This window comes from Erpetoichthys calabaricus, chromosome 4, assembly GCF_900747795.2.
Source record: "Erpetoichthys calabaricus chromosome 4, fErpCal1.3, whole genome shotgun sequence".
NCBI lineage: Eukaryota > Metazoa > Chordata > Cladistia > Polypteriformes > Polypteridae > Erpetoichthys > Erpetoichthys calabaricus.
The window spans coordinates 23,066,798-23,081,767 of record NC_041397.2 but is presented as its reverse complement, the minus strand read 5'-3'; the positions used below and the strand labels follow the sequence as shown (position 1 = coordinate 23,081,767).

The 14,970-nt window shown below is 40.0% G+C and overlaps 1 protein-coding gene across 1 annotated transcript in view; it reads right to left on the bottom strand.

Moving 5' to 3' along the window:
* Positions 1 to 3,034: 3,034 nt before the first annotated feature.
* vps36 (vacuolar protein sorting 36 homolog) overlaps positions 3,035 to 14,970 on the bottom strand; it is a 76,178-nt gene continuing 64,242 nt past the window's right edge. The window contains exons 11-14 of the mRNA XM_028799250.2: positions 14,324 to 14,388; positions 12,702 to 12,786; positions 11,607 to 11,683; positions 3,035 to 3,753 (exon numbers count right to left, since the gene is read on the bottom strand). Of these exons, the coding sequence (XP_028655083.1) occupies positions 3,672 to 3,753; positions 11,607 to 11,683; positions 12,702 to 12,786; positions 14,324 to 14,388 (309 nt within the window). The 3' untranslated portion in view covers positions 3,035 to 3,671. The remainder of the gene's footprint in view (positions 3,754 to 11,606; positions 11,684 to 12,701; positions 12,787 to 14,323; positions 14,389 to 14,970) is intronic.

Sequence of the window (14,970 nt, the reverse complement as noted above, 5' to 3'; positions counted from 1 at the left end):
CTGGGAGACTAGTCAGGATAAAGGGAAAGATGACTGCAGCAATGTAGAGACATCCTGGATGAAAACCTGCTCCAGAGCGCCCTTGACCTCAGACTGGGGTGACAGTTCATCTTTCAGCAGGACAACGACCCTAAGCATACAGCCAAGATATCAAAGGAGTGGCTTCAGGACAACTCTGTGAATGTCCTTGAGTGGCCCAGCCAGAGCCCAGACTTGAATCCGATTGAACATCTCTGGAGAGCTCTTAAAATGGCTGTGCACCAACGCTTCCCATCCAACCTGATGGAGCTTGAGAGGTGCTGCAAACAGGAATGGGCGAAACTGGCCAAGGATAGGTGTGCCAAGCTTGTGGCATCATATTCAAAAAGACTTGAGGCTGTAATTGCTGCCAAAGGTGCATCGACAAAGTATTGAGCAAAGGCTGTGAATACTTAAGTACATGTGATTTCTCAGTTTTTTTTATTTTTAATAAATTTGCAAAAACCTCAAGTAAATTTTTTTTCATGTTGTCATTATGGGGTGTTGTGTGTAGAATTCTGAGGAAAAAAATGAATTGAATCCATTTTGGAATAAGGCTGTAACATAACAAAATGTGGAAAAAGTGATGTGCTGTGAATACGTTCCGGATGCACTGTATGTATGTATGTATATATATGTGTGTGTGTATGTGTATATATATATGTGTATATATATATATATATATATATATATATATACTGTGCTGTAAAAAGCCCGGGGTCCTAGAAACTATTGAAATCATCAGTAAAAAACTGAAATGTAGAGATGGAAATTGAAAGGAACTACTCTCGGCATCTCTCTCCTAAGAGGTTTTATTTTGCCGACGTGGACGTATCGCTCGTGCATTATTGGCCAAGTGACTTTCTTTCTTTCCGAGGTTTCGTTTGCTGATGTGCTCGCCTCGCTTGTGTTATGAGCAGCTAAGCGAGTTTTCTGTTTCGTCAGAGGTGAAGCCCTAACCCTGACTCCACCTCTCACTACTGGGCCTGACAGACAGACACACTTCCACGTGTTAACATTTATATACAAGATATGAAGGAAAAGGCCTTGACTGGCGATGAGGTGCAGGACCAAGCAGTTTGGAGAAGGTTGATGAGGCACATCAACCCCTCATAGAAGTGGGAAAATATACCAGTATATACCAGTAACGGCAGATGAATACACTTGACTTGACCATTCATAGTTTTCATTCTCTTTCTCTGTATGTTTAGCATTCATTAGCTCAGAGGTTGATGCGCTTGCTTCTTCCTGAGCAGCTCTTCTTTTCTCCACTCTAGCGGCCCGCTGCTTCTCTTCTTTCGTCTGCATCTCTTCACGTTAAAACTGATTAAGTCAGTGTCAGTGTTGCAATTACCGAGTACATTTTCTTTAATTTTTCACTTAAGCTGAGACTTAAGTCTTCAATCTGCCTCAAGAATGATTTAAGATATGAAGAGGTAGGGGAAGTGACGGCGAAGGTGGTAGGGATGAGAACGGCGCCCATACGCATGCGCCGCATGACTGTCCCGTTTGCTGCAGCCGAGAGTTGATACCACAATAAAATAAAATAAAAAGAGGAACAACCTTGGTGGTCAATCATCACCCCGAATGTGGATTGTAGACTTCACGTAGTATATGTGTACCAAATTTTAGGTCAACAGGTCTAACGGTTTGCGAGCTTCAGGTGATTTAAAATCCTGGACAAACGAGCAGCCATGGTAGCATATTATATATAAAGATGGTGGTATGTCTTTCATTTCCTAGGAACATCTGAGTACTGGGGTGTTTTCCGAACAAAGATTTTTAGTGAAGCAGTATTTAGTTGTATGAAATTAAAATATCAATTTAAAATTAAAAATCAAATATGAAAAACTGGTTGTGCAAAAATGTGGGTCCACTTGTTATTTTGCTGATTTGAATGCCTGTCACTGCTCAATGCTGATTACTTACAACACCAAATTGGTTGGATTAGCTCATTAAGCCTTGAACTTCATAGACAGGTGTGTCCAATCAGGAGATATAAAGGTATTTAAGGTGGTCAATTGCAAGTTGTGCTTCCCTTTGACTCTTCTCTGAAGAGTGACAGCATGGGATCCTCAAAGCAACTCTCAAAAGATCTGAAAACAAAGATTGTTCAGTCTTATGGTTTAGGGGAAGGCTACAAAAAGCTATCTCAGAGGTGTAAAACTGTCAGCTTCAACTGTAAGGAATGGAATCAGGAAATGGGTTTAACAGCAACTGTGCCCGTGGCCTTCCAGCAAGTCTGGCAGGCCAAGAAAAATACAGGAGCGGCATATGAGCAGGATTGTGAGAATGGTTACAGACAACCCACAGATCACCTCCAATGTTCAGTCACAAAGTTGAAGTTACGCAGGAGTTGGATATTCCAACAAGACAATGACCCAAAACACAGTTCGAAATCTACAAAAGCATTCATGCAGAGGGAGAAGTACAATGTTCTGGAATGGCCGTCACAGTCCCCTGACTTGAATATCATCGAAAATCTATGGGATGATTTGAAGCAGGCTGTCCATGCTCGGCAGCCATCAAATTGAACTAAACTGGAGAGATTTTGTATGGAAGAATGGTCAACAATACCTCCATCCAGAATCCAGACACTCATCAAAGGATATAGGAGGACAGCGGCTAGAGGCTGTTATATTTGCAAAAGGAGGCTCAACTAAGTATTGATCTCATATCTCTGTTGAGGTGCCCAAATTTATGCACTTGTCTAATTTTGTTATGATGCATATTTTCTGTTAATCCAATAAACTTTATGTCACTGCTGAAATACTACTGTTTCCATAAGGCATGTCATATATTAAAAGGAAGTTGCTACTTTGAAAGCTCAGCCAATGATAAACAAAAATCCAAAGAATTAAGAGGGGTTCCCAAACTTTTTCATATCACTGTATATATTATATATATATATATATATGTTTTTTATCAGTATGCTGCTGCTGGAGTATGTGAATTTCCCCTTGGGATTAATAAAGTATCTATCTATCTATCATATATATATATATATATAGGTGTATTTTTTTTTCAGGAACTGCACAAATATTTTAATCTCTTTAAATCTTTAAGGTGCCAAAAGTCCCGGCGATTATACTTCTATATAGGAAGAATCTATAAAGAAAGAACACAGTGTGAGATGTTTTGAGAATTTCAACGTAACAATATTTATTCCAAAATTCTTTTATCAATATATAACTTTATAACAAATTCTTCATTCCCAAAAGACTTGAGGGAGATAACGCACATTTAACAGTCTTGCACTTTTGTATTTTTGTTTTATTTTTGTCAGTGTGACACATCACTCAAGTATTCGTTATGGTTAAGGAAGGACGCTTTTCACTAAATTTGAGAAGTACAGTAGCTATAGATATTCCAGCAGTCAATGATTTTAATCCACAGTGCTTCAATTTCATCAACATAAGCACCATAATTAAATTACCTTTAAAGTTAGACTTAAAGACAATATCTGAAGCTGGAATAAGGTGTGTTTCTTATACTCAGCTGGTAAGATTTCTAGCAATATGTGACCACAGACACTTGAAGCCAAGAAGTACATCACAGTCCAGAGTCAGGGGTTTTTGAGATTTCTGTTTCCATAAAGCTCAGCAGGAAAAAAAGAAAAAAAAAAAACAAAAAAAAACTTTTTTGCTTCTTTGTCAAAACAAGTTGGGATAAAACCGAAGGCCCTCCACTGAATCATCCCTGCAAAGATTCCCCATCTTTTCTGCAAGAAGCAACCTAAAATTAGAGAAGCACACAAATGTAAGAACGTATCAGAAATGTCACCAATCTTGACGTTTGTTCAATGAGTCCTGTTGATACTTCAAACCACTTTGTTTTATATCCCCTGGTTGTCCAACAGGACAGGCTTGAGTCATCTTGTGCCGTCTCCCCCCTGCCCACACAGATCCACTGAACATGAAAACCTACCTTACATAACTTACAAACTCCCACCAGCTCTTTACCATGGCTGAAATAATCCCAGTAAACTGAGCAACTGAGGTTTTCTTTTCCTTTACAGTATTTAAGAATTTATGGACATTACCTGCTGTTTAATATTTTGAAATGTTCAAAGTAACAATATTTCAGTGCATGACTTTCAATGTAAATTTGCTATGTGGAGGTCCAAGCCTCAATTTTCAGAGCTCATGTAATCTAGTTCATGGTTATGGAACCATCAAATTAATCAACTTCTACAAAAGATTATTATTTGTATATTCCCTTGCAAACAAAATGATTTGTGGTTCTGGATGTTGCTAGAATGTTATATCTTTGCCAGTGAAACAGAAGATGTGCAAGTTGTTTTCTCAAGTTACTCCTCTGATGGATTCGGTCAGTCACAGTCACTCGAGACTACATGAGACTGATAACTTGGTTAAATAAAATTCTGTGTTTTAGATCTTGTTTAAAAAAGGCATTTATGTCCTACACAGAGATATTATATGTTGTCATTCATGTGGGCTTATGGGACAACCTTTAAGGCTCCTGACAGGTAAGAACTTCTACCCCAGGAGGAGAGAGGGCGCTCTTGCTAACCTCGTTTTCTTCTCCATCCACAGCTCTTAAGTGCAGAATCAGGAAGACACCTGACCACGCCTCCCAAGCACTCCTGGTGGCCCCACCCATTACAGGGCGAGTGCTAATTAAATGATCCACTCAGTGGAAGTGACTGTTCATCATGGGACCAGCAGCAACAAAGACATACAGCAGGTCCTGTACTCAAATACGATAGCATACTGAATCATGTCAATGGCGGTTTCTTTTGTTATTTTTCACTTTCGCTTTAACCAGCATTACATGGGGTTCACTTGGGTGGTACCCCAACTTTTGATATTTGGTCTATCCAGTTTGTGGCAATATAAAATGGGTTTTTACCCAGCAATTAAACATATCACAAAGTGAAGTTTAAATATACTGAACATTTAAATTCAGAGGATAGTGTCACGCCATGCAGCAGCCTTTACAGAAGCCCCCATTCTCTCGGTTTCTTTTTTACAATTATATTTTAGAATTATTAATGCATGTTATTAATAGTGTTAAGATTTGCTCTCTGGCTTGTTCCAATACAGTTTTGTAAGGATTTATAAATTAAATTGAAAAGATGCTGCTGCCAAGCGTTGCCCCATCTCAACTGCATTTTTAACAAGCTACTAACTTGACAAACGTCACATGCTTTTTTATATATATATATATATATATATATATATCCATCCATCCATCCATTTTCCAACCCGCTGAATCCGAACACATGGTCACGGGGTTCTGCTGGAGCCAATCCCAGCCAACACAGGGCACAAGGCAGGAACCAATCCCGGGCAGGGTGCCAACCCACCGCAGGACACACACAAACACACACCAAGCATACACTAGGGCCAATTTAGAATCGCCAATCCACCTAACCTGCATGTCTTTGGACTGTGGGAGGAAACCGGAGTGCCCGGAGGAAACCCACGCAGACACGGGGAGAACATTCAAACTCCACGCAGGGAGGGCCCGGGAAGTGAACCCGGGTCCCCAGGTCTCCCAACTGCGAGGCAGCAGCGCTACCCACTGCACCACCGTGCCGCCATATATATATATATATATATATATATATATATATATATATATATATATATATATATGTACACACACACACAGACACACACACGCACACACACACATAAAGTTTATGTATATAAACTGCTCAAAAAAAATTAAAGGAACACTTTGAAAACACATTAGATCTCAATGGGAAAACAAATCCTGCTGGATATCTCTACTGATACGGACTGGTATGGTAATGTGTTAGGAATGAAAGGATGCCACGTCGTTTGATGGAAATGAAAATTATCAACCTACAGAGGGCTGAATTCAGAGACACCCTGAAAATTAAAGTGAAAAAATGATGCGGCAGGCAGGTTAGTCCATTTTGCTGAAATTTCATTGCAGCAACTCCAAATCGTACTCAGTAGTTTGTATGGCCCCATACCCAAGTGCTCGTATGCATGCCTGACAACATCCTAATGAGATGACGGATGGTGTCTTGGGGGATCTGCTCCCAGGTCTCGACCAGGGCATCACTGAGCTCCTGGACAGTTTGAGGTGCAAACTGGCGACATCGGATGGACTGAAACATAATGTCCCAGAGGTGTTCTATTGGATTGAGGTCAGTCAAAGGTATCAATTCCTTCATCCTCCGGGAACTGCCTGCATACTGTCGCCACATGAGGCCGGGCATTGCCGTGCACCGGGAGGAACCCAGGACCCACTGCACCAGCATAGGGTCTGACAATGGGTCCAAGGATTTCATCCCGATACCTAATGGCAGTCAAGCCTGTAGAAGTCTGTGCGTCCCTCTATTGATATGCCTCACCAGACCATCACTGAGCTGCCACCACCAAAACGATTATGCGGAACAATGTTACAGGCAGCATAACGTTCTCCACGGCTTCTCCAGACGCTTTCACGTCTGTCACATGTGCTCTGGGTGAACCTGCTCTCATCTGTGAAAAGCACAACGTGCCAGTGGAGAACCTGCCAATTCTGGTATTCTATGGCAAATACCACTTGAGCTCCACGGTGCCGGGCAGTGAGCACAGGGCCCACTAGAGGACGTCGGGCCCTCAGGCCACCCTCATGAAGTCTGCTTCCGATTGTTTGGTCAGAGACATTCGCACCAGTGGCCTGCCTGCTGGAGGTCATTTTGTAGGCTCTGGCAGTGCTCATCCTGTTCCTCCTTTGCCCAAAGGAGCAGATACCGGTGGGTCCTGCTGATGGGTTAAGGACCTTCTATGGCCCTGTCCAACTCTCCTAGAGTAACTGCCTGTCTCCTGGAATCTCCTCCATGCCCTTGAGACTGTGCTGGGAGACACAGCAAACCTTCTGGCAATGGAGAAGTTGCACTACCTGTGCAGCCTCTGTAGGGTCCAGGTATCGCCTCATGCTACCAGTAGTGACACTGACCGTAGCCAAATGCAAAACGAGAGAAAAAACAGTCAGAAAAGATGAGGAGGGAAAAATGTCAGTGGCCTCCACCTGTTAAACTATTCCTGTTTTGGGGGTCGTCTCATTGTTGCTCCTCTAGTGCACCATAGCAGCTGAAACTGATTAACAACCCCCTCTGCTACTTAACTGACCAGATCAATAGCCCAGATGTTTTATTGACTTGATGCTATACTCTGATTAAAAAGTGTTCCTTTAATTTTTTTTGAGCAGTATACTGTGTATATATATATATATATATATATATATATATACACATACAGTTAGGTCCATAAATATTTGGACAGAGACAACTTTTTTCTAGTTTTGGTTCTGTACATTACCACAATGAATTTTAAATGAAACAACTCAGATGCAGTTGAAGTGCAGACTTTCAGCTTTAATTCAGTGGGGTGAACAAAACAATTGCATAAAAATGTGAGGCAACTAAAGCATTTTTTTTAACACAATCCCTTCATTTCAGGGGCTCAAAAGTAATTGGACAAATTAAATAACTGGAAATAAAATGTTAATTTCTAATACTTGGTTGAAAACCCTTTGCTGGCAATGACAGCCTGAAGTCTTGAATTCATGGACATCACCAGATGCTGGGTTTCCTCCTTTTTAATGCTCTGCCAGGCCTTTACTGCAGCGGCTTTCAGTTGCTGTTTGTTTGTGGGCCTTTCTGTCTGAAGTTTAGTCTTCAACAAGTGAAATGCCTGCTCAATTGGGTTAAGATCAGGTGACTGACTTGGCCATTCAAGAATTTTCCACTTCTTTGCTTTAATAAACTCCTGGGTTGCTTTGGCTATATGTTTTGGGTCATTGTCCATCTGTATCATGAAATGCCGCCCAATCAATTTGACTGCATTTAGCTGGATTTGAGCAGACAGTATGTCTCTGAACACCTCAGAATTCATTCGGCTGCTTCTGTCCTGTGTCACATCATCAATAAACACTAGTGTCCCAGTGCCACTGGTAGCCATGCACACCCAAGCCATCACACTGCCTCCACCGTGTTTTACAGATGATGTGGTATGCTTTGGATAATGAGCTGTTCCACGCCTTCTCCATACATTTTTCTTGCCATCATTCTGGTAGAGGTTCATCTTGGTTTCATCTGTCCAAAGAATGTGTTTCCAGAACTGTGCTGGCTTTTTTAGATGTTCTTTAGCAAAGTCCAATCTAGCCTTTCTATTCTTGAGGCTTTTGAGTGGCTTGCACCTTGCAGTGCACCCTCTGTATTTACTTTCATGCAGTCTTCTCTTTATGGTAGACTTGGATATCAATACGCCTACCCCCTGGAGAGTGTTGTTCACTTGGTTGGCTGTTGTGAAGGGGTTTCTCTTTACCATGGAAATGATTCTGCGATCATGCACCACTGTTGTCTTCCGTGGACGTCCGGGTCTTTTTGCGTTGCTGAGTTCACCAGTGCTTTCTTTCTTTCTCATGATGTACCAAACTGTAGATTTTGCCACTCGTAATATTGTAGCAATTTCTTGGATGGGTTTTTTCTGTTTTCGCAGTTTAAGGATGGCTTCTTTCACCGGCATGGAGAGCTCCTTTGACCACATGTTGTCTGTTCACAGCAAAATCTTCCACATGCAAGCACCACACCTCAAATCAACTCCAGGCCTTTTATCTGCTTAATTGATAATGACATAATGACGGACTTGCCCACACCTGCCCATGAAATAGCTTTTCAGTCAATTGTTCAATTACTTTTGAGCCCCTGAAATGAAGGGATTGTGTTAAAAAAATGCTTTAGTTGCCTCACATTTTTATGCAATCGTTTTGTTCACCCCACTGAATTAAAGCTGAAAGTCTGCACTTCAACTGCATCTGAATTGTTTCATTTAAAATTCACTGTGGTAATGTACAGAACCAAAATTAGAAAAAAGTTGTCTCTGTCCAAATATTTATGGACCTAACTGTGTATATATATATATATATATATATATATATATATATATATATATATCTATATGGTTGATGTAATTGAAGGACCACTGGAGTGCAGATGCTGCCTGGCCAAGTGGAGCCCCTATTGGTATTAGGGATGAGTAACAGAAGGACTTGGGAGAAATGGCGTTCTGTGGACGATTCATCCCCCAGCATGAGAGGTGGCAGTATGCCTCTGACTGGCTCAAATGTCGGACACCTGCAGTGTTGCCTAGAAGTTAGAGTCTGGAGGGACAAACCTGTAGGGGTCCTTTGGTGCCTCCAGAGGCTGCTATGGAAAAGGAGCTTGTTTCTTCTGTATGACCTGGAAGTGCTTCCACAGGTTAACGTCTCAATCCCAGAAGCACTCCTGGGCTCAAGATAAAAGAAAGCCGCCTCACTGAATTAGGGTGCCAGAGTTGGGAAGGAGTAAGAAAATGCTGGAGGAGACGGATGGGAAGGAGATGGAAGATAATTTGATCAGCGTTTGCTGGATTAAAGCGTGAAAAGGTACTCATGTTCATAATCACTGTTTAATTGAACTTGGAACTGTCTACGGTTGAGTTTTCTTATGTTCTTATCAAGTGCATCCCAGGACTTAAGGACATGTCCTACTCTGACAGACTTGGAGAATTAAACCTGTTTAGTCTTGAGCACAGGAGACTGCATGAGGACCTAATCCAGGTATCTGAAATCCTCAAAGTCATTGATAAAGTAGATTCAGCACCATTGATTTGGCTTAAGGGTGAATCACATACTCAGTGGCATCAGTGGAAATTAAGGAGAAGTGCATTTAAAACTGAAGCCAGAAAGCACTTCTTTATGCAAAGAGTTGTGGGACTCTAGAACAAACTACTGAGACATGGAGTTGAAGCAGAAGCCTTAGCAATCTGTAAGAAGAACATGTATGAGATATTGGGACAGCTTAGCTATTAGCTACATAAGCAGGCTTGATGATGGACTGAATATTCTAATTTTTTATGTATTCTTAAGTGCATTATGATTGGGAGTATAGGGAAAGGGGCGAAGGCTTACGCACTGTTTTATTTTTTACCTAAGCTGTATTCATCATCAAACTGTTAAAATGTTTAAATAGTTTTTATTAACATCTTTAATTTATTTTAATTGAACTTCATTCTAAGTTACAGACCATACTATAAGAACATAAACTAAGATGCCACAGCCATGCTACCTGCACTTCAGTACAGGTCCTCCACCTGAAGCTAAGCATGTTCCGTCCCAGCCTGTACTTGGATGGTAGACCATCTAGAAAAAGCTAAGGTTGCTGCTGGACGAGGTGTTGGTGAGGCCAGCAGGGGGTGCTTAGCCCGTGATCTGAGTGTAGATCACAATGCTGTAGTGGACCAATGGGGACAACTATGCTGTAAATATGGCGGCGTCCTTTGGATGGGATGTAAAATCGAGGTCCTGACTCTCTGTAGTAATCAAAGATTCCTGGGCATTTTTCGAAAGGGGTAGGGGAGTATCTCGATGTCTTGGCTAAATTGCCCATTACGGCCTTGTCCATTCTGAACCCTTAATTATCCCCTGATTCTAATTGGCTAACTATCTCTCACCCGTTCACCACCTAATAGCTAATGTGTGCTTGGGTATTGGCGCAATAATGGCTGCTGTAGCATCATCCATTTGGGTGCTACACACTGGTGGGGGTTGAATCGGTTTCCCTCTGTCTGTGTAAAGCACTATATAAATGTAATTAATTATTATTATTACTGACACAATTTATTGACTGAGTGAAGGTGCGGTCCAAGTTTTTTGTGACGTGAATTGGAATTTTCTCACATTAACTGCTTAGCTACAATGATACTGTAAATTGTAATGATATGTGAAGCGTCGCTGACAGGTTAGCTTTGTGAGCTATACATTGCTAAACAAAGAAAAAATAAAAGCAGTTACCATATATACTCGTGTTTAAGTTCTCCACGGATAAGTCGGGGCTTGATTTTACTGTATAATTTCCAGTATTTTATAATGTTTGTCGTATAATGCAGAAAACTCATGCTATTGGTACAAGAGATTATGATATGCTAACGCCCACCTGAGAGAGTAACCATGGAGCACACTGCCTTTTTTTTCTATGTATTGTGCCTACGTGACCACACGGTAATACCTGAACTATTCTGAAGCGACGTTTGCACAGATTTGTGTTTTTTGTATCTCACACCCTCATACACCCTTATCGTAACAGCATCCCTTATCTACGATGGAGCATTTGATCAGAAGACAATATGAAGCTTGTTGTAAATTAAAAGTTGTTGAAGTGGCGAAAGAAATTGGTAACTGCGCTGCTGCAACAAAATTCGATGTGTCTGAGAAACTGATGTGAAATTGGAGGAGGCAAGAAGATGTAAAAAAAAAACAAAAAAAAAAAAACAAAAAAAAAACGGACGTATAAGTCGGGGTCTGATTTTATGATCAATTTTTTGGGTTACGCGAGTATATACGGTATGTACTATTTTGTTATCAGTGTTGCCATCCACATCTTTAAAAGGTCTATAACTATTTTGCCCTTTCTCAATTATATTGATGTAAATCCGGATTAGAAATTCAAATCCATTCTCATATATTTGAAAGAGTTTATGCTTATCAAAAAAACAGGTGCTTTCTTTTGTAATCAATACTCATGAGTGGTAAACTATTGAGTTAAATCAAAGTGCTTCACATACCTTTCTTTTGACAACAGGACAGAAATGCCAAGAAGTTTTGCAAGTTCCTCCGCTGTAAGAGACCCTTTATCAGACACCTGCGTGCAGAGTTGGAACGAAATGAATTGAATTCAGTTAGAACTACTATTACCAAAATAATTGCCTGGTAAATGCAGCATAATAATACTTAAGTGTTTTATCATTGTTTTTACTTGACCACACCCTGGATCCCTTAATCTTGAAAAACAAATGCAAGAATGTGTGCGTATACCACATAAAAAAACGACAATTTCAGTGCTTCATACAAAGGCAAATCTGAGATATGTAGCAATGATATTGGCATAAGAGTATTAAAAACTCTCATTACCTGCACAACACTAGTGGTTGTTGATGTGCTTTATCAGTTGCACAGTGGCATTCCTGGAGTGACCAACTCCGTTACTTAAATTAGATAGCAGTGTCAGTTCACAACGCTGTGAATGTCGACTTTACTAATCTGCGGATTGAAAGGGGTGAACCAAACGCCTGGTTTTAAAAGTATTAACCAGTGTAGGATTTTATTCACAAGGCATTATGTGTAAAACATTGTTAATGCTAAAATAAAAAGGTAATTTTGGTTTAACGTCGAAGACAAATGTGGGCATGCATTTGTGGATTTTAGAGTTTGTCCCTTCATCAACAATATTATAAGAACTTGTAGCAACTTTCTGTGACTGAAGATCACTCCGACCACCGGCATACTTCACTTTATTTAGGTGGAATCCAAATACGACCTGTAAGTGGTGCTCACCATGAGACATATAAAGGCATGATATTAAATTGAGATATTTACATATTTTATTAAAGAAAGGAACTTTAGTTTCGTATTCAAAAACAGTTTGTTTTGAATTAGCCAAAAGTTTCTTTTGACAGCCCCATGTGTACAGTACATTTGTACATACATCATACATGTTTTGTAAGTTAATTGCATATTCTAGGAAAAAAATGCCTTATAAAAAGTATGTGAAATTAAAATAAAGGGCTTGTAATCCCAAATATACATAAACCATTTTTACACTTCCTTTAATGTGAGGTGTGAAATTTGAATAAATTAGAAAAAAATCATAAATGACTTACATTATCAACTGCTGAAGTAATCATTTCTTGTTCATTGTGCGACTGTAGTTGAACCACCATAACACCACTGTCAAATATTCTCAACCTTAAAAATAGGTGGGATATCGGTCTATAAAAATGGTTACAGTTTTTAATTAAAAAGCATACTTTTTGATGCAAGGGTAGCCCTGTAAGCCAAAACGTCCAACCATCCATTATTTACTGCTTGTCCGGGTCCTGGTGGCAGGAGCAACAGTCTAAGCAAAAATGCCCAGATGTCCCTTTTCTCCACCACGTCCTCAAACCTCCCCAGGGTGATACCGAGGTGATATAATCTCTCTAGCTTGTCCTGGGTCTGCCCTAATGTCTTCTCCCATTTAGACAGACCTGAAACACCTCCATGAGGAAGCACCCTAATCACAGGCCTGAAACACTCAACTGGCACCTTTCGCTGTGGAGGAGCACCAGCTCTAATTTGAGCTCCTCACTCTATCTCTAAGGCTGAGTCTAGATATCCTGCGAAGGAAGCTCATTACCGTTGTTTGATCTGCAGTCTAGTTCTTACGGTCACTACATAAAACTCAAGGCCATTGGTGAGATTAGGAATGTAAATTGACTTGTATATCGAAAGCTCAGCTCTCTCTTCACAACGATAGACCAGTACAATATCTACATAACTGCTAACGTCGCTCCAAACTGCCTGTTGATCCCTCTGTCCCTTCTTCCTTCGGTCATAAAAAGACCCCAAGAAACTTAAATTCTTTCAGCTGAAGGTAGCATCTCCTCCAAAAACAGAGCCCTTTTCCAGCTGAGAGCCATGATCTCAAGCTTGAAGGTGCTGATCCTTGGCTTGACCGTTTCTCACTTAGCCACAAAGTGTCCCAGTGCACAACCTATGAAGCCAAGAGTACATCTTTCATCATCTTCAAAACGCAGAGATGCAATCCTGAGGTCGCTGAACTAAATGGAAATCGCTGGAATTTACTTGGTGCTCTTTTGTCTTTACTGTGTAGGTTATCCCACCATACTGACTCACCAGAGGTTGGCCCTTCCACGTTCAAGTCTATTTAGACTACAGCCAATTGAAACCCCAGACAGGTGATGTCCAATAAACTAAACAAGTGATTTCTAAGACCAATTGGCTGCACCAGTGATGATTTAGAAGTGTCCCTTTAAAGGGGGTGAACACTTATGTGCTCAATTATTGCCTGTTTTATATTTGTAATTTATTTAGATCACTTTGCACAGATCCTTTTTCACTTTGACATTATTTTTTTCTTTCAATCAGTGTCAAAAAAGACAAATTAAGTCCATTGAGATTCAGTGTTTTGGGGGTGAATACTTTTTTTACTGGCACTGTAGTTAAGTTACCATAAAAGGGTTATACAGAACAAATCTTTCAAATTTTTTCAAATCTCAGATTAACTATTTGAACTACAAAACATTCCTATTAACCACACTATTAAAATAAAACTATAATGCCAATTCTCTATTTTTTTCTTTTTTGATTAATAGCAAAGGAAATGGAATGCAAAAGCTTTCATCAAAACAGGATGCAGGATGGGCAGTCCTCTAAGAATTCTTGCCACACCAATGCATTAAGCAAATGACCGTTTTAATCAACTATTGGAAACGCTGGTTACCTTAATGGTAGCTTTAAGTTTTCAAACAACTTGCAGGCATTGACGAGATCTTCAGGTGAAAGGAGCTAAAATAAAAAGACAACACAAATTATTAAACTGGCAGACAGTGTGGTGTGGTGGTTAGGGGTACTTCATTTTAATAGTAAGGTTTCCAGTTCAAACTATACCCATGATTCAGTGTGTTCCGATTGATTCAAAATAAACAATTGTAACATATCCTGACTTTCTAAGGTGTTTTAGGCAAAGGTATCAAACAAATAGAATAGCAATACAATGAAACTGATAAAAAAAAGAGGCAAAATAACATTTAGTAAATTAACTCATCATTACCTGCATATTAAATCTGGTATTGTTACTGCTGGAATTTCCAGGTGTGTAATGGATACATTAAGGCACTTTATCTCATTCCTATCTTTTTTCATTCATTTTACCTTCTCTATAGAATAATATGGCATGATTGTGCAGCTCTACTAAAAAACAAACTGTACTGATCTAATGTGTTTTTCCTCGAAAGCAATTACTCATCAAAAATGAATTCTCTGAAGACATTCTCAAGTAAGAAATGTATCCTCCTGTAAAAGTAACATGAAGAAGACATCACCAGCAGCTGGTGGTAGTAGCTTAACTCCCAAGTTGTTTATACCAGT